This window comes from Anopheles coluzzii, chromosome X (assembly GCF_943734685.1).
Source record: "Anopheles coluzzii chromosome X, AcolN3, whole genome shotgun sequence".
Classification (NCBI taxonomy): Eukaryota; Metazoa; Arthropoda; class Insecta; order Diptera; family Culicidae; genus Anopheles; species Anopheles coluzzii.
This window is the reverse complement of record NC_064669.1, coordinates 7,826,563-7,853,912: the sequence shown is the minus strand read 5'-3', so window position 1 is coordinate 7,853,912 and position 27,350 is coordinate 7,826,563. Positions and strand designations below refer to the sequence as shown.

At 51.5% G+C, this 27,350-nt stretch overlaps 4 protein-coding genes across 4 annotated transcripts; 2 read left to right on the top strand and 2 right to left on the bottom strand.

Moving 5' to 3' along the window:
- The first annotated feature begins 2,284 nt into the window (after positions 1-2,284).
- LOC120960312 (mitochondrial ornithine transporter 1) lies at positions 2,285-4,286 on the top strand. The gene is made up of 2 exons (XM_040384324.2): positions 2,285-3,138; positions 3,214-4,286. The coding sequence occupies exons 1-2, from the start codon at positions 3,072-3,074 to the stop codon at positions 4,050-4,052; spliced, it is 906 nt and encodes a 301-aa protein (XP_040240258.1). The 5' UTR covers positions 2,285-3,071; the 3' UTR covers positions 4,053-4,286.
- LOC120960296 (uncharacterized) lies at positions 4,053-8,694 on the bottom strand. Its single transcript, XM_040384323.2, has 2 exons — positions 6,643-8,694; positions 4,053-4,228 (listed from the first exon to the last, which is right to left on the bottom strand). The coding sequence occupies exons 1-2, from the start codon at positions 8,467-8,469 to the stop codon at positions 4,118-4,120; spliced, it is 1,938 nt and encodes a 645-aa protein (XP_040240257.2). The 5' UTR covers positions 8,470-8,694; the 3' UTR covers positions 4,053-4,117.
- Positions 8,695-11,746: 3,052 nt separating this feature from the next.
- On the bottom strand, positions 11,747-20,950 carry LOC120952792 (uncharacterized). Its single transcript, XM_040372310.2, has 3 exons — positions 20,085-20,950; positions 17,977-18,345; positions 11,747-17,808 (listed from the first exon to the last, which is right to left on the bottom strand). The coding sequence occupies exons 2-3, from the start codon at positions 18,029-18,031 to the stop codon at positions 15,446-15,448; spliced, it is 2,418 nt and encodes an 805-aa protein (XP_040228244.2). The 5' UTR covers positions 18,032-18,345; positions 20,085-20,950; the 3' UTR covers positions 11,747-15,445.
- A 3,552-nt stretch (positions 20,951-24,502) lies between these two features.
- Positions 24,503-26,852, top strand: LOC120952800 (adenosine receptor A2b). The gene is made up of 3 exons (XM_040372320.2): positions 24,503-25,558; positions 25,639-25,847; positions 25,913-26,852. Exons 1-3 carry the CDS (start codon positions 25,090-25,092, stop codon positions 26,411-26,413), a joined length of 1,179 nt encoding a protein of 392 aa, XP_040228254.2. The 5' UTR covers positions 24,503-25,089; the 3' UTR covers positions 26,414-26,852.
- Positions 26,853-27,350: the final 498 nt, after the last annotated feature.

The window sequence follows — 27,350 nt, the reverse complement described above, 5'->3', positions numbered from 1 at the left end:
GTAGAATCACATACACGATGGTAAAAAGGGAAAGAAAAAAACACATGTTTGATGAAGTATATTACTTACTACTGGTTTAATGTGAATAATAGACATCAAGACTACACCGGCACGCGGTGTGTGTGCGTAAAACAGAATTTATAGGAAGAGAAAGTGGCAGAGAGCAAGGAATAGAGCAAGAGAGAAAGGTAGAGGGATAGAGAGACAGCGAGAGATACACATAAAACGATAGCCATAAAAAAAAAAACACTGTCAACATGATAAGAGAGGCGCAAAAGGGAGGAGAGACAAAAAGCAAGTAATGAACAGAGTAGCGCTGTCCTTTAAAAAGGCCAAGTGTATTATAAATAGATCGTAATAAATATATATAAAACTAAGCACGTGTTACTAAGTGGGGATTGGATTGGGATAGACGACACTTGGCAATAAGTAGTTGTTAATCTTCTTCTGGATAATAATGCAATAATTTAACTGTGGTAGTGTTGCAGTTTGCACCGGCAAAGAAATTCACCACACCGAAGAAAGCAAATCTTAAACGTTTCAATCGATTGTCTACCTAACATCTGATGGCTGATGAGAATGAGCTTTGAAAAATCCTGGATGCAGTCTTACAAGCCCGTCAGTTGATTGCGATGGATTATCAAAACAACTTTTCATCAACCAAGGCGTTGACGTTCCGCCATGATCACCTCCGCCATTCCTGAATTGTGCAAGTGTTAAATTACTTGGTAACGGTATGTAACACTGGAACGTATCCTTCGCTAATCTCAAATGAGCGTTACGTACTTTATGATCGATATCTATTATGACACATAGGTCGAAGCATTCGACAAAGGTCGAAGTGATGGGAAAAGTTGGCAAAAATCTGAAGCGGGCTACGAAAATGTCGGAACCGATTCCGGAAGGTAGGTTCGACCAGCATTATCCGGAGTCGGAGCCGGCCAGTGTCGGAGTCGTCCGGAGATAGCCGGTACACGGATTTTATCGCAAAGCATTGTGGTCGTCGTTAAACGCTATTCTTAGAAACTAAACGAAATTAAATTACAGAGTTGGGCAAAATTAACAACAAAGCGGACCTGGCACCGGACGGTTCGAACAAATTTCGGAACCAGTTCGGAGAGGTTAGGTTCAATCGCTTACGTCGGAACCGTCTCCCTAAAGTGTTTGGAGCGTTGGTGGAACCTCTTGTTACACTGGCAACAAAACGATTTGCCCGTTTTACGGTGTTCAAGTGTTTTGAGGTGTTGGCAGTGGACTACGATCTCTCCAAAGTAGTTGCTGAAATGAAATTTGATATTTTTTCTTTGTATTTTTCCATTGTTTGTAAGAGCTACACTAAATATAGACAAATAAAAACTGACCCATAATCAAAAACTGCACGAACTAAGGCGCAGTTCACTTGGCACTATGTGATCGATTAGTCTTGAGCTATGACTTGTTGTTGTATCCATAGTAGGTATGTGGTAGGCTCGGTCCATTTAGGAATTGATCCTATAACGGGCATTTTGTTAAAGTCGTACGTAAATTTACAAACAATAGTCAACTACTATTCCAGACGATTCCGTACGATTCCAAACGTTTCCGACAATTCCAGACGATTTCAACGATTTCGGACAATTCCGGAGAATTCTGAACGATTCCGGCGGTCCTAGTGATTCCATTTCTCTGGAGTCGAGATCGGAAGTAACCTTGTTCCGGATCCCGGATCCGGATTCGGAGAACCCATCTCTAATCCCGACGATCCCGACTCTAGTTTGATTCTGATTCCGGCTGACTCCGGGCGACTCCGACTCCAGTCGACTCCAACTGCAACTCCAGAGGACTCGGAACTAACAACTAGCAATTACCGGAGTCAGATCGGAGTCGTGGGAGATCCCTAGAGAGCCCATCACTACATCCACTTTCTTGCGACATGAGGCATTGAAACAGTGCGTTTTTTGGAGAGAATCGAATGGGCCCTTTGTTTGTTATCTTTGGACTTTTCCCAACCTTTTTTGTTTATCTACATCACCTCTATCTCAACTGAGTCATTGCCAGCCGTATGGTAAACGCCCGATTAGCAGGAGGTTTTAAGCCACACGTGCGCATTCAACACCGTTTCGTCCGGGGACTCTACCTCAAGTGCTCTACTCCACTTGTTAAATGCCATTTCTCTGCCTCACCACCTCCCCAAGGTAGCTCCACCCCTCCCCCCAGCAACCGTGAGCAGTGAGTGCGGAAACCACGTGCTTTTGCGTGGGGATTTGTTTTCGTTTTGCGAGCGCTAGGGCACTCACGCGCGCGCACAGTGACCGCTCACGCAGTGGCCTCACCGTAGGCGATATGTCATCATCTGCCAAAGCCGTCTTACGCACGCACGTGTGTGATTGCGCGATTGCCCCGAGCCCCCGGGGGCCTCCGAAATCAGTGTTTGCCGTGCATCGACACACACCCACACACACACGCACCCACCGCAGCGACGCAACCAGTTTCCCGGAGATGTGCACCCATCCTCGAACCGTGGCGTCCCACCGATTAGACCGATTCTGCGTCGTCGTCAGCGTCCGCGTTCGGTCGCGAAAACAAATAAAGTTAGGCTGACAACAAGGAGACGGGCCGAGATAAGGCGCCACGGGGCTCTGGTGACTGACGATTCGTCGCTGGTCGTCGCCCGCTGCTGCCGCGCTGCTTATCATCAATCGCCACACATTGTGTATATGCTGCGCGTTCTTCAAAAAGAAATATCTCCCTGTGGAACGCTGCCGTGCTCTCTTTCTCGCTTGGACAGCAGCCCTCTCCTTCCCCTGGTGCGACGGTTAGGAATTAGTGTGTAGTTAGCTCGCTATGTTAGCAACAGGGCCGCGGAGCGCGTGCCTGTCCAGTGTGTGAAGGGTTGCAGTGTGATCGATCGTGTTTCGTGAGGACACAGTACACCTTCCAGCATCAATCAGCAGATCTGAACAATCAAGCCAAAGCGTCCTAAGGACCGCAGCGTGCATTTTGAAAGCACGGTGACGCAGCAGCCCTCAAAACCCCCGCTCCCCGCTAAGGGATCAGCAAACGCAGCGAGCTCAAACAGAGATCAAACAAACATGCACGGCGCGGGCGAATCGAGCAGTTTGAAGACGGGCATGATTGACTTCATCGCCGGCACGCTGGGTAAGCACGCAAACCGACACCCCGACCCCATGCGGCCTCTAACGCACTCCCTACTCCTCTTTTTTTTTGGCACAGGTGGTGTGGCGCTCGTGTACGTCAGCCAGCCGATGGACACGGTGAAGGTGAAGATGCAAACGTTTCCCGGCCTGTACAAGGGGCTCGTCAACTGCACGCTGCAAACGTTCCGCCGGGACGGGATCGTGCGCGGCCTGTACGCCGGCACGCTGCCCGCGGTCGTCGCGAACGTCGCGGAAAACTCAGTATTATTCGCCGCGTACGGCGCGTGCCAGCAGGCGGTCGGCCGCCTCGTCCACAAACCCGCCGTGGCCGACCTGTCCGCGCTCGAGAACGCGACCGCCGGCTTTCTGGCCGCGTTCTTCTCCTCCTTCACGCTCTGCCCGACCGAGCTGATCAAGTGCAAGCTGCAGGCGCTGCGCGAAACGGCCGGAGGCGGCAAGGGCCGCCCGACCATCTCCTCGTACGCGCTCGTCAGCCAGATCCTGCGCACCGAGGGCGTGCCGGGCATGTTCCGCGGCCTCACGTCCACGTTCGCGCGCGAAATGCCGGGCTACTTTTTCTTCTTCGGCGGGTACGAGCAGACGCGGGCGCTGCTGGCCCGCCCCGGCCAGTCGAAGGACGAGATCGGGCCGGTGCGCACGATGGTGGCCGGCGCGGTCGGCGGCGTCGCGCTCTGGACGGTCATCTTTCCCGCGGACGTGATCAAGAGCCGCATCCAGGTGTACAGTATGCGGGCGAGCATGACGCAGGTCGGGCTGGACATCTTCCGGAAGGAGGGCGCACTGGCCTTCTACAACGGGCTGCTGCCGACGATCGTGCGCACCATACCGGCGACCGCCGTACTGTTCGTGGTGTACGAGTACACGAAGAAGACGCTCACGAAGCTGCTAGAGTAGTAGAGGAGTAGCGTTTGTTTTGTTTGTTTATTGTACCGGTTGTTGTTACTTTCTTTGTCTCTTTTCTATTTAATCGTCTCTCGGGAGCGCGCTCTGCTCAGGAAGGGTGCCAGCTTTGCCTCGAGATAGCGGCGCATATCGTCCCGGGAATAAACTGGCCACTCGTACCACGGTATCTGGTGTGAGAAGGAGTACAAAAAAAAATACACACGTCTTTTACTATAACCTTTAACGACCGGAAAGATGGGTATTATTTTCATTTTGTAACTTAAATAACTTTTTTATTGAACGATGGTAACTACCACCGCTGCAAAATGTCATGAGCATTACGAGATTTTCACCAACGAAAACAATGTACACATCCGTGGTAGCTTGATGTTCATTGCTGATACTCAATGAAAGTGCGTCATGACATGCCGAACACGACATGCGAGTGCTTGAGGCAACCGCGATACTCTAACTGACAAGCTGAACTTACAGGGTTTCCCACGATTTATTGGTTGGTTCCCACGATTTATTGGTGCGTTCCCACGATTTTTTGGTCATTTCCCATAATTTTTTGGTAGCAACCCACGATTTATTGGTCGGTTCCCAAATATTATTGGTCGGTTCCCAAATATTATTGGTCGTTTCCCAAATATTATTGGTCGGTATTATATTATATTATATTTGGGAACCGACCAATAATATTTGGGAAACGACCAATAATATTTGGGAACCGACCAATAATATTTGGGAACCGACCAATAAATCGTGGGTTGCTACCAAAAAATTATGGGAAATGACCAAAAAATCGTGGGAACGCACCAATAAATCGTGGGAACCAACCAATAAATCGTGGGAAACCCTGTAATGCCGTCGCAAGCATAATCACGATCATTTTTTCTGGCTGTGAACAGTGCTGCTTAATGTTACTGGTTTCAGTCAGTGAACCAATCACATGCTTGGTGACATTTTGTTTAGCACCCAACTCTTGGTCACTCTCTTTTGGTCATGACATTTTCTCTCAATGATAATCACGACATGCTTGGAATATACTTGGCGTGTGGTCTCAAGCAACAAAATGAGCATGTTTTCTCGGTCTGTCTGGTCAAACCATTGCGAGAAAGCATGCTCATTTTGTTGCCTATGCCCACTCGCACGCACCGCATATCTCCCATGACTATCGTGTTGATTATCGACAGAAAATATCGCGAGCAAGTGACTGGACTAAAAGTGGGTTACAAAGCATATGATGGTCACACCAACTGTTTGAGTCTCATCTCTGATCATCACAGTAGAGCTCGCGACGCTGACATGATTTTGTTTCAGCTGGAATTTGTCATTTCTATGTGAGTGACATTTTGCAGAACTGATCACAGTATAAAAATGTCACGACATTGTGACTGACCAATCGATGGCCGCAAACATGCCATGAAGCATGTATTGATCACACCAATCGTTTTGAGTATCACCTCTGATTATCACTGTACGTGACGCTGATATGGAATTTGTTTCAGTCAGATTTGTTATGACATTGATAGTGACATTTTGCAGCACTGGTAACTACTTAATTTTGTCACGTATCTTTAGGAAATTGAATTCTTATAAAGTGCTCATGGTGAACTTATTTTTCAAAAATTCCCAAATATTTCATTTTGATACCCCATTTAGCTCTACGACCGGCATACCCGGGTATCCCATACATTTTGTAGGATAAGTGATGCCTTTTAAATTTTAAAACTTTCATAACTTATGGTGTAATTAATATTAAGATTAAAAAAAATTGGTTTAATGATAAAGGAATTATTATCATTTACTGTGCTGAAGAAATGGGAATTTAAATGTTTCATTTACTATTTTTTAAATATTTTGCTTCAATGCTGCACCATGGTCAATGAATTAGTAATTAAGTACTTCATGAATTATTCTGATGATTTTGTTAAAATATGAACAGAAAAGCCGAAATTATTCATAAAAAATGTTTTTCAAACGTATTTTTCGTGTTATTATTTTTTTCTACCAAAAAATCTAACGTATAAAGTGCGTTGTATATTATTTAAATATGGATTATGTTCTATATTTCCTCATATAGCTTTTTTTAACCATATTTCTAAAACAAGAAATAATACCAGCAGAGAAAATTGTGGCAAAATTAGTACTCTTTATGAAATTTTATAATTATGAAAATGTACTTAACAAGCGTATAATGTTGGATAACATTGATTATGAAACAAAGCAAAACAATTAAAAAAATGTATGTTTTTTTTAATCACATGCAAAATGAATGGAAAAAGGCACTTTCAATGTATTTTACGCAGAACAGCACTAAAAACTCATTTTAAAAGGTGAGTTAAAAAAATAAAAAAAAATAGTAGAAGAGTCTATAAAAATCCCATTTCTTCACTGAAGTAAATTAAAATTTGAAATTTTAATTTTCAACGGAACAAACGTGATTGAAGTATGAATGTGATGAAAAACAATAACTTTCCATACCAAATGTAAGGAACACCCGGTGTATGCCGGTCGTAGAGATGCAGGTGTAAATCTGGTCATTGAGACAACGGTTTACGAGCGAACCGACACAATGCGCATCCCCCGTTTGCCTTACCTCCAGCGTGTCGTAGTGCAGGCGGCGCAGCTGCTCGAGCTTCATCGCGTACCCGCCGGTGCGGCGCCGCTCGTCCCGCACGTAGCAGTTCCACGAGCCGACCACGATCGCGACCAGCCGCAACCGGTCGTCCCGGCTGCGTTCGCCCAGTACGCTAGCGCGCGTCCGTATCTCGTGCGTGGCGGCCAGCTCGCCCAGCGGCACCACGCGCCCGGCCCGCTCGTCCACGCAGAACAGTATGTCCGGGCGCTGGTAGTGGGGCAGCAGGTGCAGTATCTGGCACGGTTCGCGTACCAGCGCCCCGAACGTGCCCTGCAGGTCGAGTAGCATCCGGTCCGACTTGGTCAGCTTGTAGCGCGGGTTGGGCAGGTAGTCCTGCGTCAGCTTGCACACCAGCCGGAAGGCGTCGGGCGGGAAGCGCCGCCCGGTCCCGTACACGCCCTCCAAATTGATTGCGGCGTACGCATCGAGCGAGACGGCTTCCCGGCCCGCCCCGCCAATGTTGCGCCCGTACGCCAGCTGCAGAAAGCGCGGCTCGAACGCGGCCGATATGAGCGCCGCGTCGTGGATGCCGCGCAGCGACAGGAAGTGTAGCAGCGCGATGTAGCACCGCGGGTACTGCACAATCTCCGGCACCCGGTTCGGCAGGTCGGCCAGTATCGCGCGCAGCAGCGCCACGTCCCGGCCACCCTCGAGCGCAACATTGCCGTGCGCCAGCACGAACGCGATACGCTCCGCGTCCTTCAGGCGCAGCTGCTGCACGCTGCCGGCGAACCGGTCCACCACCGGCTCGAGCGTCCCGCGATGGCACACGTGTATGTCGCTGCCGAGCAGGGCCACGTGCAGGCAGGCCTGCAGCGAGAGGCGCGATATGTGCGGCACGAGCGCATCGAGCAGCGCGTGCATCGCCGGCACTTGCGGGATGCGGGACGAGTAGCGCAGCAGCTTCAGGATGGCGGTCAGCGCAATGTCCTCGACGGTGGCCACCTCGGCCGTCACCTTCTCGTAGATGCGCTCGAGCAGCTCGGCCGACCGGACGGGCGTTTCCGTTTTGAAGAAGCCCATGCACAGCACGGCCACGTCCGCGATCGTGAAGGCGGGGAAGTTGTGCTGCAAGTTCACCTCGATGTCCATCATGTTCTCGACCGGGACGCGCGTCAGGTTGATGTAGAAGACGGTGCGCACCAGCTGGTCCGGCGTGAGTTTCCGCAGCCGGTTGCTGATCTTCCAGATCGCTTTGTGCACGAACTTGCCCTGCTTGACGAGCCGCAGCGGGTACCACGCGTCGGCTAAGTGCAGCAGCCGGTCCACGTTCCAGCCGGTCACCCGGTCGAGGCAGACGGCGTCCAGCGCGGTCCAGAGGGCGAGATAGTGCGGCTGGTAGATCGATCGGATCTCGTCCAGTGTGGCGAGCGTGCCGAGCGCCCGGGCCAGCTGGTCGTCCGTGAAGTCGGGCACGGTGCGCACGAACACCTCGACGAACCCGGCCAACCGTGCATCCTCCAGCGAGAACGGTTGCGCCTCGGTTGCGCACTGAACCCGCTCGACAGTGTGGCGCAGCAGCAGCAGCACTCGCTCCGGGTCTGACCCACACCACCGCTCGGCCACGGGCAGCACCTCGTCCAGATCCTCCTGCAGCAGCGGACCGGTCGCGGGTGGCAGTTCCTTCACCATCGGCACATTACGCAAGACCGAGAGGGCGTAATCGTTCTCCGTGTCGGTGTACTTCTTCACGGCCACGGCAGCGCCCAGGTGCAACCGTCTGGCGCGCGGTGGACAGGACGTCCGGCGCACTACCAGCGACAGCAGGCGCCCCGTTTTCAGCATGATGTTGCCGCACGATTTGCACGCTCAGCCGGTGCCCGTTCTGCGCGGGTTGTGTTTGTTATTGTTTGCGGGCCCGTGAGTGCCCCGTGGTGGGAGCGTGCTGACAGCTGTTTTGACAGCGACGGGTGAGTTACCCCTGTCAAAAGGCCGATTATACCAGTTGCGCTGCAACACAACGGGTGTTGTAGCCGCACGTTTCTGTGCGGTTTGTGAGCACGCGCGCGCCGTCAGTTGACGGTTAGCGTAGGGGGTTGAAAATTGTTTGAAAATTTGAATTACAATCAAAAGCCTGTTGGACTGTGTCGGGTTTAACGTACAAAAGTGATGTTAAAATTGACCCCAAAAATTGATACTTTTGCTTGAAAGTGTACGTTTGTGCTATAAATAATTCAATATAAATAATACAAATAGTGAGAATTGTCCGTTGCCTGACTTGGCTTCAGCCGCTGGTGCGTTAGAAATGTGAATTTATTTGCTATTTTCTTCAACTTTTTTTTTTGAATATTTCTAATGCTTTTTTCGTTATTTGTATTAAACAATTAAACATATATTTTTTACCTAAGCCATGATGAAAAAAAGGTCGGTCTGTTGTAACGTTGGCATAAAAAAACGACATTTTTCCGATTTTTCATGGGTTTATCTTCACCCGGACATACGAAACGTTAATAAAGGCTTTCAATAAAATAGTATTCTATGAGTCAGCAGACACAATTTAACACCTCTATGACTTAAACTCTAACCGAGATGGTCTAAAAAGTGAAGCAACTTTGTTCAGGAGCATGCCCCGTAGCTTCTAAAACGGACACCGTGCGGCAGCTTGTGGACGTCGTATATGTCTGTTCAGACATCTACAACATCTTGAGACTAGTAGACAACAATCAGAGCATCGAAAGAAAGCCGAGTTCCAAATGGCTAACGCTCCTGAGCGATTTAAGGCTTCAAAGGGAGCTGAAGATGAAGACTGAGGGAAAAGTCGCTACATCGCTGCGTTCGCTTGGCCGGGAGGTCGATGCAACGATGGCCAAACAGATAAAAAGTTCCTGAAAAACATTAACACACATATCAGGAAGCAGAAATCGCGCTCACTAGCTTGGCAGCGGCAAGCAATAACGCCAACTCTCGATGCGATCATTTTAGACGAATTTGGTAAAACTTCGACATGACAGCTTAGTCTGCGAACCTATCCAACATCTTCCTGTGCTGTGTTCCATTGGGATTTTCTAGACCATGCAAAAGCTCTACTCCAATAAATTTTTTGCGAGAAATTGCCTGAAAGCCTGCACGTAAGGCTTCATCCACCTGGGCGAAAATTCTGGATAACTGGCGAAAGACAGCTCGCAAGGTCATAAATCCATTTTTGGAAGTAAGCTTGAATTATGATCTTTCAAATGACGTCCATGCAATTGAAGTACAAACAGCATCAAGCATTACATCGTGATTTGTTTAACCCCTGCACAGTGTCTGTCTCAGTCGGACTCTTTTGGTAAATACCTAAATCCTTAATTTAATCTAAATCTCGTAATTGCTGTGTAGGTGTATTTTCACTAAAAAAAAGTAGTCAAATTGAGTTTTATATATTAATATCTCTTCATGTTGTAGTATTTAAGAACTGTTTTTTTTGTATAGAGAATTTGAGCCGATTGACCTCATTCGCCTATTTTAATTATTGAATAAATTATATTCTTCAAATCTAACATTCTTCTTTGCAAGCCATTTGCAAGCACTTCGCGGTCTTGGCCTGACTCAGGAGTGTCCGAAACCGCTGACGGTCTCGCGCCTACGTCTGCCGGTCTGTTATACCGACCTTAATGGCGGACGCCTCCACGCCATCTTGCCACCTCAGTTTATATGCTGCACGACAGTGAGGTCCCCGTACATCTCGTATAGCTCGTCATTATGATGGCTCCTCCATTGTCCTTCCACACATATGGGGCCACACATATGGCTTCTGTGCATCTTCATGTCGACCGCGGCTAAGAGGTGCTATATAGTCTCAGCTTCGCCTATCGCGAGCGGTTCTTTGAGGTGAACTGATTTTTCTGGCTGTAGAACAGTAGCGGGTTTACAGTGTCAGGGGCCCTAAGCAGTAAGCATTGTTGAGGCCCTCTGTACGGGGGGAAGGGGTACTCGGCATCCGTCTTTGATTATGTAACATTTCAACTTACATTTTGTTGCTGCTGGGGGGCTCAGGGTTCGTCTAGCGCGGGGCCCCAACGTCCATAACCCACGGGGCCTTCCTTGCTAATACAGAGTTATATTCAACTGTTATAGATAATGGACTAAAGATTCCGGGGCCCCTCATTGACGGGCCCCCCCGCAATTGCTTACTTTCCAGTATCCAGTATCCAACTCTACTACCATTGCTATTGTCGTTGCTGACATTTAATCTTTGATAGGTCACTTCTGGGATGACTTCAAAAGTGCGTTCACCTATATATACGTCACTCCTACGTAGATTCTGATTATTTATTGGTAAGGCCGCCGTTGTTGCCACCATCAGTTTGGCTTTTGCCTCGTTTATCTGCAATCCGAGGCTCTCTGCCGCCTGCTCGATCCCTTGGTAGGCCTCTGCTACATAGGAGAGCCGCAGACCAATGATGTCTATATCATCAGCGTGTGCCAGAATCTGGGTTACCTTGTAGAAGATGGTTCCCGTAGTCTCCACCCTCGAGTCGCGGATGGCCCTCTCTAGTGCCAAGTTAAATAGGAGACAGACAAGCCCGTCTCCCTGGCGCAGACCTTTGGTGGTAGCAAAAGGCCCTGAGAGTTTCCCATCCACCTTTACCTGACAAATGACGTTGGTCATAGCCATTATTAGTTTGGCCGGGATTCCAAATGAGTTACTACTTAATAGTGATTTTTTTATTGAAATAAATTAAAGATATTGAACTACTGCTAAATGCACACCTTTTCGCCTTGTAATCGCCAGCGAGTAACGGGCGATTAGGAGGCATTTAACCAAAAATTTGTGACTAAGGGTAGAGACGAGCAAAGAGATTTAATTAGGTTGAATTGGCTTTTAAAGCACTTCATTATGTCGTTACGTGTTTCTTTACATGCTTTGCCGACGCTCCGGCGCTACCCGGTGGTCTATTCGATGGACGCACTATCCGAACCCGGGCCGTGCCTATCTTGTAACAAGGACTTGGCTGCCCCCGGTTGTACTACAACAAATCTAGGAAGCTTTAGCATATTGCACAGAATAACAACAAAATACTCACCATTGCAAAAGCGATCTAAACGAGTCATCTAGCGAATTCGTGTGATAAGCAGCCTGTGGCAAACCAAACAGATTGTGTTTTATTTCATGATATGTATAAATAAAACAAAAGCCCACTCACATTCTCAATTATTCTCTCTTTTATTTCTTAGAAAGTACTCTAATTTTGCACGAGCAGTAAAGGAATAGTAAATGTTGCTTGTTTTTTTTTTCTTTCTTTCTTTCGTTTTGTTGTTGTGGTTGTTTGCTGTCGACTGGTATCTGGGAGTTTTTTTAATGCTGCTCTGAAACGATGGATTTTGACTAGTACAGTTTGTCGTAGGTGTGTTTACATATGAGAGTTGGTAAGCGTATGCTACAGAAAGGGTGTAACTGCCATGTTTGATTTGTTATTTTTTCTTTCTGTTCTCTGTCTTCCTTGTTTTCAGCCAGCGTGATCATGCGGCAACTTATCTATCCCTCTATCCTGTTCCCGTGTGTTACTGTGTGAAATTTGCCGCTTCTGGTTCTGGAATAAAACGCAAGCGAAAATAGGGCAGCAATAGCGCCGTTGGAAAGCGATCGCTGATTGTCCACTGCGTTTCTGCCAGTTTTTGCTTGGGTTTTTGGTTGGTTGATACATGCTGTAGCCAATGCAAACCCAAGCCCTAGTTCACCGAAAAGAGACGAAGAAACCTAACCGCTTGATTTTGCACACAAGTGACGCGCATTGACTGTGTGTGACCTATGGTGTAACAATGGCTTGCGACAGGACAGGATGAGCGCGAGCAGAGTTTCACTTGCTACTCGAGAGCTACTAGCCCATGTCGAAGATGGCCACTCTCGGCACTAAAAAAACTGGGAGGTATAAAAATACGCACAAGGATTACCAATAGAACCAGCTCAACTGAGTATGATCGTTCGAGTACATTGCTTGTGTTTGCCTATGATGTGTATATGTGTGTGTGTGTGTGTCGATTTTGAGATATATAGAGTGTGTTTGTTGGAGCGTCGCAGAGTGGGTAACTAAGTAGAGTTGATACGTCTAATGCGAGCCTCGCTAAGGAAATCAAACCTATAGAGGATGCCCATTTATGTACAGCGTGAAAATTAAATCGCCTTCTGCTTTTTGTTTTGTTTTGTTTTTTTTTTAACGCTGAACGAATGTGTGCCTTCCCTTGGGTGGCTTGGTTTGTCTTACTTTTACCATCGCGTGGTTTTGCTTTTGATTTATTTTGTCTTCTGTGTGTATGTACTATGTGTTTTTTGTTTGTTTGTTTGTTTGTTTGCTGCTGTTGTTGTTTGTTTGTTTTCCTGCCTGCCCTCTCTATCGGTCATATGCATATACTACTAATTGTACGCTAAAATTGTTTCATTTGTTCTCTAACTAGATTTGATTGATTTTATTCTGAAGTATCATCCAACCGTTTGCTGTCTCGTCTCGTTTTGTGTTTCGCTCCTCTGCTTCCGCGTCCTCCGCAAGCTGAACCCTCCACACCTCCTCTTCCTTCAGTGTACTATATTTACCTTTTGGGTCTACTAAAGTGTAATAGAATAACGCAACTGCCCTTACACAACTCAAGGTTTTACCGATAAGCTTATCGTTATATGTGTGTGTGTGTATATATATATTTATATACCGCGATGTCGTTTTCATCTCGCTTTGCTTCCGCCCATTCCGTTTAAATACTTTCTTACTAGCCTGCCCTTTCGGTTTTGGTAATGTTTTACATTCCAATCTTACACATTTAACACATCTTAAGTGTACCATAGCTTCTATCCACAACTGATACTGAACTTCACTCCGGAGGGGAGAGCCAACGGAACAATAAACAAACCGTTCGGTTTTTAGCTGTCTCTCTCTCTCTCGTTCGTTCTCTATACTGCCGAAACGGATTCTTCTTTTCTTCTCCGCTTTGCTCTTTTTATAATACAATTTTGTTGCTTTTTTTTTGCAAGTTTTGTCGCCAGTTTAACCTGTTTGGATTACACGTTGCTTTTTGTTCAGTTTTCTTCGATCAATTTTCGATCCCGTCCACTTTTTCATTTGTTTTGTGTTGCGCTTAGTGCACAAGGTTACAATGTTTTTTTGTTGTTTTTGCACCCTGCCCTACCCCCCCACCGATTTGCGTAAGTCGTTTCATTTTTTGTTGCTGCTGTTGTAGTTGTCTTCTGTAGTTGCTTTACTATTTTCGTATAATGATTAATCACGAATGGAGTACAAATCGTAATGGAACAATGCGAAACGAAAACATCTAAATAGGTTTGGTTTCATGCTTCCCCTCACTTCCCCTCTTCGTTGCAGTGTTTGTGAGTGTGTGTGTGTGTTTAGTAGTAGTCATAGTGTAGTTAGTAGTAATAGAATGGGCAACGTAAGCGCACTAAGTGCCGGGGGATTGCAAAAACCGAAAATGCGCGTCACGCTAGCCCTCTAGCGGGGCAGACTGTACCCAAACATTACCCACTGCCGAATTGGGGAACCATTTTGGCTTGAAGCGTGGCGCGCGGACGCGCGCTAACAACTAAACTACTACCTCGCTAGGACGCCATCATGGCCGTGCTAAAGCTGCGATTTCGCTGCGGTCTGCGAGCAGGGCAGGGTGGCTCCGGTCTGTACAGTACTCGCCGCTCGCTGGAAGACCACATTTTGGCTTGGCGGTCCTGCTCCAGTCCCTTCCCTTTCCCCTCCATTGCGATGAGCTGCCCCACCACACTCCCCATTTACGCACTGCATACGGGAGTACTGAACAGTGAAGTATATATATTTATATATGTGTATGTGTGTGTGTGTGTGTATGATATGAATTAAAAATAACGGACACATCATCGGCTCCGGTACCCCGCCTACCCGCCTCCCGCTCGAATCGTATAGTAATAGTAATGGCAGCTACTAAGTAACTTTGGGTGTGTCCGGGTTGTCAGTGTGTGACAGCGGTACTAATGGCAACTATGGGGTGCTTCATCGGCAAGCAAACAGGGAGGGGGGGGGGGAGGCGCACAAAACACAGCTCAACAACCGCAGGCGCCTGATTATCACACGCGGCTGGCACCAACACCACCAAAGGGGGTAGCAAAAACCGATGCTTTACAGCCCCCTTGTTGTCCTAACCATCGAGACACTATGATACAACGGGATGGACTAAAGGGGGGGGGGGGGGGGTGAGCGGTGAGGAAAGGTTGAAAGGGAGCGACAGAGAGTGGCAGAGAGAGAGAGAGAGAGATACATAGGAATAAGCGATGGAGGAGCTACACTGCTACAGTGCCTTGCTAAATTGCACATGTTTTAGGCGCTCGGTTGCCCTACCGGTTGCATACTTTAAGGCGGTAATTGCTCGCCGCTCCACGGACGCCCCCCAAAAGGTATGCAGCCCGCAGAGCAATAGTGCACTATTACGAGATTATTGACACACTTAGCTGAAGCACTCTGGAGGTGCGGTCAGGTCAGTCACCATTCTTCGGTAAAAACTTGCGTGCAGCTGAGGGGAGTAGAAGCGGGGGGAGGGGGGGGAGGTGTGAAAGGGTGTCATTATTTTCTTCCCCCCTTTTTTGCATTGCTGTTTGTTTAGTGTTGTTTCGTTTCGATCCCTTCTGCTAATGGCGTGTAACGGTGGTGTGGTGTTCGGCGTGTGGCGGTGCTGCTTGGGGCGTCGGTTGGCGTGATGGTGGCGCTAGTGGGAACAAGGAGGAAGGATAAACGCTTTTGTACAGGTTAAGTTCGATGGTTTGGATCGGTTGCTCCGTGCGGTGCCACCGGCGCACCGGGCGGCCACTGCACGACTACAGCGACACGAAATCGTTCCCCACGACGTACAGGCCCCGCTGGGCGGCCTCCTGGTCGCTCGTGCCCCCGGCTACTACCGCCGACGGTGGTGGGGGCTGCTGCGGCAGGGGCGCTTCCGTCCCGTCCGGCGCCCCGCCCGGCTGGTCGTCCTGCTCGACGATGGTTTCGATGTCCTGCTGCTTGATGACGAAGGCGGCCCCGGCGGGCCCCGGACCGCCCGCCGGCTTCAGCTCGTCCGGCAGCGAGAGCGTCGAGTTGCCGCTGGCCGTGTACCGGCGGCCCATATTGTCGTACTTCAGGCAGGCGAGCGGCTTCTCGCACTTGCTGCTGCTGCTGTTGCTGCTGCTGGGACCGCTAGTGGCCAGGTCGCCGCCGCCGAGGCCGGGGAGCGTCCGGGACGTGGTGCCGTACTTGGGCGCGAACGTGCCACCGGACGCCTTCAGCACCTTGCTGCACTCGGCGCACATGGACGGGACCGGCGAGGACGACGACATCTCGCAGCCGGAGTCGTCCCGCAGCGCGGTGGTCGCGTAATTGACAATGCCCTCCGTGAGCGGTATCTCTGCCGCAGCGAGCAGGCTGGGCGTGCAGGACAGGGGCGAACCGACCTGCGGTGGCCCGATGCCGACCGACGGCTTGCCGGCACCGCTCGATCCGCCCGAGCTCGAGCTGTGGCCGGACGTGATGGAGCAGCGCGGGCCGCCCCCGACCGTGGCCGTCTTGCGCGGCAGCGTCGCGTACGACGTCACGCTGACGGGCGGCATCTTCGGCGGGCCCTTCTGGTGGCGGTTCGGTATGTTGAGCAGGTCCGGGTACATGTTAACGTCCGCCGGGCCCCCCTCGAGCGGGTCCTGCGTCACCGAGACGGAGATGTAGATGTTGCTGATCGTCGGGTTCGCGATCATCTGCGTGCAGAACTCGGGCGGCGGCGGAAAGACGCCCACGTTCAGCGGGTACTCCTCCCGCTTGGACGTCGCGATCGACTCGATCGTGATCTGCACCGGCTCCATCGCGATCGTCGAGTCGGTCTTGGTCGAGGGCGTCACCACGTCGCTCGCACTGAACTCCTGCCGCTCGTTCGTGGTGATGCTCAGGTCGAGCAGCTTCTTCTCCTGGTCGTTGAAGCTGACGCTGTTCTTGATCGTTTTCCGGCGGCGCCGCATGCGCAGCTTGCGCTTCACCAGACACACCACGACCGACAGCGCCAGCAGGCCGAAGATCGTGCCGAAGATGCCCAGTATCAGCCCGAAGTACCAGAACGTTTCGGGCGTCTTGATGATGACGCGCTCCACCACCTCCGGCAGCACCAGGCTAAAGTTTTTGCTCGCCAGCCCGATCCGGTTCTGGGCGGTGCAGGTGTAGAAGCCGGAATCGTTGTTCGTCACGTTCAGTATCGTCAGGTTGCTCCAGAGCGTGACGCTGCCGTCGAACGCGACGTGCCGCTCCGTCTCGATGATCGCGTTGTCCTGGTCGACGTCCTTCCCGTTCATGTCCCACCGGACGTTCGGTTCCGGGTCGCCCGACACCGCACACTTGTACGTGATGTTCGTGCCGAGGTCCTCGATCTCGTACTCGTCCCGGTAGATCTCGACCGTCGGCATGCAGCCGAACTGCTCCGTCTCCAGGTACTCCCAGGACAGACCCTTCAGTGCGTACGGCCGCTGGCAGATCAGGCTGCGCCGGTTCAGCGAGCTGTTCAGGTACCAGTTGCGGAAGTCCCGCAAGTGGCAGTCACAGTTCCACCAGTTCTCCTCCAGTATCAGCGTCTTCAGGTTCTTCATGTGGTTGAACACGTGGTGCGGCAAGCTCTCCAGCCGGTTCTTGGACAGGTCGAGAAACTCGAGCAGATCCAGGTTGGAGAAGGCCGTCTCCGCCACGTACCGCAGCTGGCAGCCGTGCAGGTCGATGTTGCGCAGGTACGGCAGCACCGGGAACTGCTCCGCCACCAGCATCTTGATCGGGTTGTCGTACAGGTTGATGATGCGCAGCCGGTTGTTGCCCGCGAACGTTTGCTTGTCCAGCGTTTCGATCTCGTTCTCGCTCAGGTCCACCTCGACCAGTATCTTGAGGTTCTTGAACGCCTCCCGGTGCAGGTACTTGACGCGCGAGTGCTTCAGGTGTATCTTCTGCAGGTTCACCAGCCCGAGCGTGGTAAACTCCTCCCGGTTGAGGTACGGGATGTTGTTGTCGTTCAGCACCAGCACCTGGATCTCGGTGGACAGGTTCGACGGTACCGCGCTAAGGTCGGCCCCATTGCACAGGGCCGACTTCTTGCCGTTCGACCATTTGCAGGTGCAGTTCTGCGGGCAGCTGGCACTCCAGTCGGCGCACAGGGCCGTCGACAGCAGCAGGAACAGTACTGGGAATTCGCAAGAAACGAAAAAAAAAACAAGATTCGCAACAAACAAACAAAACACCATCTGGCATCGTCCCGTGGGAGCAAATGGGAAGTGAACCCCATGTGGAACCCCAACCAAACGAGATAATAATCGAAAAAAAAAGATACCCCGAACAACAACACACTTACCTGTGCAGTAAAGCTGTATCATCTTCAGTGGCTTTGTGCGCTGCAGCAGTGGCATGGCATAATTGTGATCCACCTGGATGCCTCCTATCTCCCTCTCTCACTCGTTCTCTCTCTCTCTCTCTCTCTCTAGCGTTGTGTTTGTGTCGCCGCTGCTTTCCGGCGTTGGTCGTGCTCCAGTTCACTATCTCTCGACTCGTATTTATAGGTGCCGGGCTGAAGGCTACCTTTTTAAAAATAGCTCATCTCTCGCAACGACGACAACGATGATGACGGTTAGTTAAGGATCTGCTTTGCCGGGGATTTTTTTTTTATTTTTGTAGGATTGGATCTTCCTTTGCCGTCGTGTGCAAAATTCGAGTACCAATTATCCTGGGGGAAAAAAAAAGAATAACAACACCACCGGCATTGCAGGCTTTACTTTTTCAGTTTACTCTCTCACCAGCAAACCCCGGAAGCTCCGGGACGGCATTGTGGGAAATGAACTGTGCGGGAAGGTAGGCGCACCCGGGAGGCAAGGAAAACAGGAAACGGAAATCTATAACGTACGGATGCTGAACCCCGCGAGCGCAATGTTTATTTATTTATTCTGTCGAGGTTCCAGCACCGAGTAAACCGAGAGCACCGACCTGGATGTTTTCGCTACGTGTGTGTGTGTGTGTGGGTGTGTGCGGGAATCGAAAGCAAATAAGCATAGTTAAACGAAATTCAATCTTGTATCTCGTCCTTTTTCTTCTTTTGCTTTATTGCTTGAGCCTGGTAGGGCTTTAATCACATCAGCGAAGCGATTGGGCCCCGCAACCGCGCTGAAGTTTGGGGCTATCAATTTGGGAGCAACATTCGGCAGAGCTCCCTGTGGACCTAAACGCGTGTGGAGATGCCTAAGCGGACAGGTTGAGCACGGCTAGCTAGTGCAAGACTTGCCGTAGTACTGCACTGGAGGAAAGGAATTCATATCCACACCTCTGGACGAAGGAGTTTTCACAACCATTATCGGCTAGCATCACTAGGACCAGAAGTTGCCTAAACCTTTTGGGAAACCTAAACTTCCTAATATGTTACTAATATGTTTTGCCCAGCCCGGATGTACAGAAGTTTTTGCTAGCTCGAGCACTAATATCCGTGATTCTTTGCAAGGAAATGTTTTCTTTTGCTTGTTTTTTTTTTTTGGGAATACGTCCCCCCACGGGTAGGTCCCCGGAGACTAGTGCCTAGAGGTTCGCTGGAACCCTGCAGACTACCTTAGGAGGCTAAAAATAGAGCAAAGCTTCCCAATCGTCGATTCGCTCAGTTTGCAATTCGGAGGACTGCGATACTGAATATCAAAATAATCTCTTTTTGCGATGAAATGACTGTGTGCCTAGGTTTAGTGGCACTGACAACTACTCTTCTGCGCTCGAATAGGACTAACTGTACTCTTAACTACTACGCTGCCACCATTCGTCGTGCAACGTAGTATAATGTACCGAGAATTAATAACCAATGTACTCCAGTGGAAAAAAAAGGAATGTGTGTGTTCCCCCTCCCTGCACCGCGTAACTTCCCAACAGGAGCGTCGGGATAGCGTCTAGGCACTCTCCGATTTCAGTTTTTTTTTCCTTCTTCTTCTTGCGTCGTGCAGGCAATGGATGTGGGATGTTTGAAGGTTTTCCTAAGCAGCGGGCTAATAATTTTTCATATGGAAAAGCGGATTACATCCAAGGCACGAGCCAGTCAAATTTTGCACACGACTCCTCCCCTCACGACCCTCCCCCGAATCCTAATAATCTCCACTACTTACTCTCACTTGCTCGCTCTCGCTCTCTCTCTCTCTCTCTCTGTCTCTCCCTAATGCTAACAATATGTTTTCAACTTGGCACTTGGTCGTTTGCAGTGCTTCACACCGTAAATTCGCAACTCGCTCGGTGGGTGGTGGGTAGGTTGTTGGGAGGGGAAGTTGGGGGGGTGGGGGGAGGGTTGGATTTTCAAGGAATAGGGTACTCGGCGCGTCCTCTACAGGGATTTTAATGGCCGCTTTGCGCTCGGAGTGGAAAAATCAAGTACAAAATCAAGGGGAAGGTGCGGGGGGGGGGGGGGGTGAAACACACACGCACATATCCACCAACACTTACCGATTAGCGCTAACGGCGCGTGTTGAGCCGGAATGCACATTTCTTCAGCAAACAGGGCTGAGGGGGTTGTGTAGGGGGTGGGCGTGAGCTGGGGGTGAATATCCACTTTTGCACACACACACACACACACACTCCCGCACACGTCAGCTCGCCCTCTGCTCGAGCTGCTGCTTTTACTTATTTGTCCCCCCCTCCTCCCCGTCCCCTTGTTGTTTGCTGCCTGCCCGCCTCCTTCCCTTCCCCGCGCGGAGGCGCTTCGATCAGCGAACTTTGGGTGCTTATTGATTGTGTGGTTTTGTTTGTGGGCCTGTAGCTGCGCTGCAAACTGGAATGTTGCGCGATGTTCGCGCGCTGTACGTGTGTGTGTGTGTATGTTTTCTCCCAATTTTTTGATTGCTGGTGACTCCCCTTGGTGGAATTCTTTCACACGCACGTCGCTGAGGAACACACTACACCTAGTTTGCACTCAAGCACGCACACACACACACACGCGGGGACCGTTCACAGGACGTCACGGGGCGACGGCAGTGGTGCGGGATCGGCCAGGGCCGGGACGGGACGCGCCATCAGCACGGCAGCAGCCACTTTGCCACCATCTTTGTGTTCGGACATGTTAGCTGCACACACCGCAGCAGCAGCAGCAGCGCTCACTCGCTGTAATATCAGGCAATATCCGCACACACACACACACGCACACAAACACGCGCAGTTTTGCGAGATGCTCTCTTCGATGGGGTTTTTCGATTTTTGTCACACACACACACAGTTACAGTCACACACAAAAAGGGAACACCACGTTCGGAGGCGAGCCTACCTTTCAGGCGCAACACACATGCAATGGAGTAGTGATGGGTAGCCGGAATCGCACCCACGGCTCGGAATCGCTTCCGAGCATTGCTACTCTGGCTCCGATTCCGAAAAATTCAAACCGTCGATTCCGCCCGGAGCCGTCGGAGCCGTCCGGAGCCGTCGGAGCCGTCCGGAGCCGTCCGGAGCCGTCGGATCCGTCCGGAGCCGTCCGGAGCCGTCCGGAGCCGCTAGTCGGCAGCCGGAGCCGTCGGAGCCGTCGGAGCCGTCGGAGCCGTCCGGAGCCGTCGGAGCCGTCGGAGTCGTCCGGAGCCGTCGGAGCCGTCGGAGTCGTCCGGAGCCGTCGGAGCCGTCCGGAGCCGTCGGAGCCGTCCGGAGCCGTCCGGAGCCGTCGGAGCCGTCCGGAGCCGTCCGGAGCCGCTAGTCGGCAGCTGGAGCCGTCGGAGCCGTCGGAGCCGTCCGGAGCCGTCGGGGCCGTTGGAGCCGTTGGAGCCGTTGGAGCTGTCCGGAATCGTTGGAGCCGTCGGAGCCGTCCGGAGCCGTCCGGAGCCGTTGGAGCCGTCGGAGCCGCTAGTCGGCAGCTGGAGCCGGTCGGAGCCGTCGTAGCAGTTGGAGCCGACGGAGCCGGTTGGAGCCGTCCGGAGCCGACGGAGCCGACGGAGCTGTCGGAGCCGGTCGGAACCGTCGTAGTCGTTGGAGCCGACGGAGCCGTCGTAGTCGTTGGAGCCAACGGAACCGGTTGGAGACGTTGGGACCGTCGGGGCCGTCGAAGCCGACAGAACCAGTTCGAGCCGTCGGAGTCGTTGTAATAGTCGGAAGTCTTCTGAAGCGCATTAATTTCCCGATATCAGCGATGATTTCATTTAAAAAAAAACAGCTTACGAGTAAAAAAATAGTCTTCTTCATTTATTGCTCTGAAGTTTTTTTTGTATTTTTTTTAAACAATAAAGTCAAAAACAATTGTTTGCTCCGTATATATAGGGAAAAACTATGAATCAAACTATTATTGATCTTTATTTTCATAAAAGATGAACGGATGATTGATAGTTATATTCTTTGTCTTGTCCATGTGCCATCATGTTATTCGGTAAAAAACAAGTGCGGCCTAAACCATACACGTTAGTCGATGTAAACAACCGTGCAAAACTGCCATAATTACACTCGTCTGCCTCGTTCGTATTTTATCAAACCCAGCTCCCGTCATAGTTCTATTGCTCCTTGACCTCCTAATTTGATTCATTTTTTTTTCCTATGTATATATACGGAGCAAACAATTATTTTTGGCTTTATTTTTGAAAAAAAAACACACAAAAAAACTTCATATCAATAAATGAAGAAGACTCTTTTTTTACTCGTTAGCTGTTTTTTACAATAAAATTATCACTAATATCGGGAAATTAATGCGCTTCAGAATGCTTCCGACTATTACAACTACTCCGACGGCTCCGACGGCTCCGGACGGCTCCAACGGCTCCAACGGCTCCGACGGCTCCGCCGGTTCCGGACGGCTCCGGCTGGCTCCGGACGGCTCCGACGGCTCCAACGGCTCCAACGGCTCCAGCGGCTCCAACGGCTCCGACGGCTCCGGACGGCTCCGACGGCTCCGGACGGCTCCGGCTGCCGACTAGCGGCTCCGGACGGCTCCGGACGGCTCCGGACGGCTCCGACGGCTCCGGACGGCTCCGACGGCTCCGGACGGCTCCGACGGCTCCGACGGCTCCGACCGGCTCCGGCTGCCGACTAGCGGCTCCGGACGGCTCCGAACGGCTCCGGACGGCTCCGAACGGCTCCGGACGGCTCCGAGGTCGGAGTTTCGCACCTACCTTCCGGAATCGCTTCCAATTTTGGCGGAGTCATCCGGAAGCGATTCCGGATTTTTGTTGAATTTACCCATCACTACAATGGAGCGGATTGGAGTTCGAGACGATTCGCTTTCTTCTCCTCTTCTTTTTTCTTCTCACACACACACACACACACACACGCACACAGTTTTATTTTGCTAACGGGTTGGCTGCAACAACAACATGAAAAAGAAACCCCCGTGCAAAAGTGACGAGCTTTTCAACTGGCGACCGGGGCCACCACTACGCAACGCGCAACTTGGCCGCAGCAGCAGTCGCAAAAACACACACACACTCACACACACGCGCACAGGTTTGGTGGCTCTTCGGCACGCGCGAGAGCGTGTCCCGAGTTTTACATCCCTCACCGCCTGGGAGTGGGTCCGGGAAGGGCCTCTTGGAGGAGGGTTCACCGAAAGATTCACCGAAAGTGTCACGGTTTGCACTACGGCCACTGCCCGTTGTTCCGACTTTGGCTCGAGACGTCAGTTTTTTTCTCCTAGCTCCTCTCCTCGCTCGTCATTTTCCACACGAAGAAGGGGGGGGGGGGGGGGGGTTGTGCTGGACACGTTTGCGCTCCTCAGGTTGCGTTGCTCTGAGTGCGGGGTTTTGGGCCTGTTTCCCAAGCTTCCCCTCGTTTTTTGGCGGAGGACAGACAGGAAGTTGACCAGCGTGTAAAACGGTATCCTTCGTACTGCCTGCTCGCAAACTAACTGGCAACAGTTTAAAGGACTGTGTTACTGGAGCACGCGCCTCTCCCTTTGTGCTAGGGAGGGAGAGAGAGAGAGAGAACGAGGAGTACCGAGAGAGAGAGAGCGCGTGTTGCGATAGATAGGGTGATCCTTTTGCTCTCTTTCTCTCTCTCTCTATCTGTGCTTCTCTCCAATGGGACTCTCCATTCCGGGAAAATTCCATGGTGGAAAATTGTCAAAGTCTGGAGCAAAAAGTCAGAGAGAGAGACAGAGAGAGAGAGAGAGAGACAGAAACTTGCGGTGAGATAAAGGCGATGGGCCTTTCGCCTTTACTGCTGCTCCCTTGCTCCCTGGCGGCTGCCATCTTCTCTCTCTCTCTCTCTCTCTCTCTTCTCAGATGTAGGATGTGGGAGGTGGGTGTAGCGGAGGGGTAGAAGGAATAGAAGCGGCATGCGCTGTACCATATTTTCCGCCACTGGGGGAAAATAAACACCATCGGAAAAATTAATTCATCGCCTCCGTCGCCACATTTTACATACCCACACACCCACACCCCCACCCCCTTTCCCCCTCCCCCACATCCCCGATTGTAGCACACCAATTGAGTCTCCATCGGTCGCCATCTTGGTCCCCCTTGATGGCGATTCAAAAAGTGGTTGATGGGGGGGGGGGGGGGGGGGGGGGCGGTGGTGGTTGTGGGTGGAAAACAATGGGGATGGAAAGGTCGCGAGGAAAATTGAGGGAAGGTCGCGAATTATGGTGAATTGCTGAAAATGCTAATAATGTGTGTGCAACACCACCCCCCCCCCCCCCAAGACCCCACCACAACACCCCCACCCACAGATAGGAAGGGTGCGTTCATGGAGCTGTCAGGAAGTTGCAGAGGAGAGTAATTACGAGCTCGCGATAAAAATGGTCTCCAGTGTAGAAAAAGAGGGTTGGGTGGCGGTACTGTGGGTGGTACTGTATAAGGTGGATAAGAATGGTGTACAATTTTTCGGATGGGGGGGGGGGGGAAGTAAATACACCTTTCCCTAATCAACCTTCATCGTTCCACAGCGGGGGGGGGGGGGGGGGGAGGTGTGGGTGGCAAGGACCGGGGGTCGATCAACTCGGCCAACCCAAACCTGCTGCGTTGTGCCTTGTCGCCTCAAAAGCGAGCATTTGGGGCGAGAGTGTGCGCATTTGCGAACCGTCTCGAGCGGGAGAAACAACCCAAAAAATTTTTGTCCTGGGCTGGTGCGTTCCTCGCGCGAAATTCGCGGCCTAATACGCTGTTGTTGTTGTTGTTATTGTTGTTGTGGTCGGTCTGTGTGTGTGTGTGTGTGTGTGTGTGTGTGTGTGTGTGAGGATATTGGCGAGTGGAAGCATTCATCCCGCGGCCGCACGATTCCCGTAATGCCGCAGTGCCGTACGCCACCGACGACGTACGCGCCGCTTCCGGTTGCGCGCTCGTGCCACACCGTGCGAGATAACGCGCCTGCCACTGCCGGTGTATAAAGACAGTATCTATTTGATTGTGTCGGCTTGAGTGGTGGCTTGTGAGACGCGTTTTTATATAGACCCAGGCACCACAGCCCCGGGTTCGTCGTCTACCGTGCTTTTTTTTCTCTTTCCCTCTCTCTCTCTCTTCCAACGACGCTGGTCCAACAGACGCTGAGGCTGATGACGGCGACCGGTCTGCTGGCCGGCAACGCGACCGATGAGTGCCTGCGGGCGAACGGGACGCCCGGCTGGGGCAACGGTACGGGCGACGAGCCGCCGGAGGCAACGGTGCGGCTCAACCTGCCGTACGCGCTGCTCGAGGCGACCGTCGCCCTGATGGCCATCTTCGGCAACACGCTCGTGATCGTCGCGTTCCGGACGGAGCGGCGGCTGCGGCGCCGCACCAACTACTACATCGTGTCGCTCGCGTCCGCCGACCTGCTGGTCGGCACGCTCGGCATCCCGTTCGCGGTGCTCGCCTCGATCGGGCTGCCGCGCAATCTGCACGCCTGCCTGTTCACCATCTCGCTGCTGGTCGTGCTGTGCACCATCTCGATCTTCTGCCTGGTCGCGGTGTCGATCGACCGGTACTGGGCGATCCTGCACCCGCTCGCCTACTCGCGCAACATGCGCACCAAGACGACGCTCTGTAAGTGTGGCGCCTCTCACGTGCGAAGCGTTTTGTGCGATTCGAGTTTCCCCCCTTTTTTTTCTCTCTCCCTTATGCAGACATTATCAGCATGTGCTGGCTGGCCGGGTTCATCGTCGGGTTTCTGCCGCTGTTCGGCTGGCACGAGCAGCCGGCCGAGGACGCCTGCCTGTTCGTGAAGGTGATGAACTACGACTATCTGGTGTTTCTGTACCTCGTCACGATCATCATACCGGCGGTGCTGCTGCTGGCGTTCTACATCCACATCTACCGCGTGATCGTGCGGCAGGTAAGGGGCAGGCGCTCAAACGCTCAAACCACAACGCTCAGCACTATTTTTTCGCAAACTCGCAGCGCAAACAGATCCTGTCGGTCAACTCGATCGACAGCCGGTGCATGGCGAGCATCGAGGACGGGTCCGGCAGCTGCAGCCAGTCGGGCCGGCACGCGACCAAGCGCCGGACGCAGCGCAAGGACCAGTACAGCGGCACGATGCTGCGGGTGCTGCGCGCCGCCCAGAACCGGGAGGTGAAGGCCACCCAGAACCTGTCGATCATCGTGCTGTTCTTCATGCTCTGCTGGATGCCGCTGCACACGATCAACTGCATCGTGGCGTTCTGCCCCCAGTGCCACATACACGCGCCGGTCATGCTGCTCGTCATCACGCTGTCGCACCTCAACTCCGCGCTCAACCCGCTGCTGTACGCGTACCATCTGAAGGACTTCCGGGCGGCGCTCAAGCGGCTGCTCCTGTCGCTCTTTGGCATTGCGCCCCGGCCGGCCCCGCCCCGGGACTGTGTCAACTGCATTTCCGCGCTGGCCCAGCAGCACCAGCAGCAGCAGATTTTCCCGTAGATGTCTGGCAGGAACTCACGCAACGGTTTTTTGTTCGTGGTTGCTGTTTGGTAGCGCCTTTGTGAGCAGCATGTGCTAGATGTAACGCGCACCGTTAAAGTTGTCCGTTGTCTGTAACGCTTGCTCCCGAAACCCGCCCACCCCATCGATGGGGCCCACCCAATGTGTGATCAATGTGCCTAACGCGTGGACAATCCATCGCGCCGTAAGTGAAGCTTCACCGTAAACTGTAGCTGCGTAACAACAACATATCAACAAGTGCCCCCGCACTCGGTGCGGATTCAAACACAAGGGAGTGCATATTTATATGGAGATATTTTAATATTAGCTTGATTGTTTCGTTTCCTCTCCTTTTTTGTACAAACAAAACTGCTTAAGTTTTCTGCATGTTGTGAACTGTTTCCAATAATGCTAAAATAAATCTTTTGCTGTGCCTGTACATGTTGGTTGTCGGTTGTTCTTTTTGGTGCGTAGCGTACAATTTGAAAGTAAACTATAGTTCAAATTCTGCGTGATTTACTGGCCGTGCGGGAAGAGCTCAATAATTAAAAGCGCACACGGGCCATGCTTCACTCTATCACACCGGAAGGGATCGGCAATCCCCAAGCTGCCATCAATAGTTCCTCGATCAGCGCACAATCATCAATCAATCAACAATAAATAACACCGCGATACCACTTAATTGATTCTGCTTCAAAGAAAGATACGCCAACACTGCCAATCCAGATCTACGTAAAGGTGATTGATGCATGGTAAGGCCCCAATGCGAGATCTTTCCACACTTGCAACTCAGAGTAGGTTGCAGGTCATTGTATACCTAGCAGAACATGTCTGGAGTGGTAAATTAATGGCAAGAGCGACTCCCATAAGGGAAATAGGCATTATTTGCTTTGAGTTCAAACTGCTCCCGAAGGTAAATGTGTGAGTAATTTGCTTG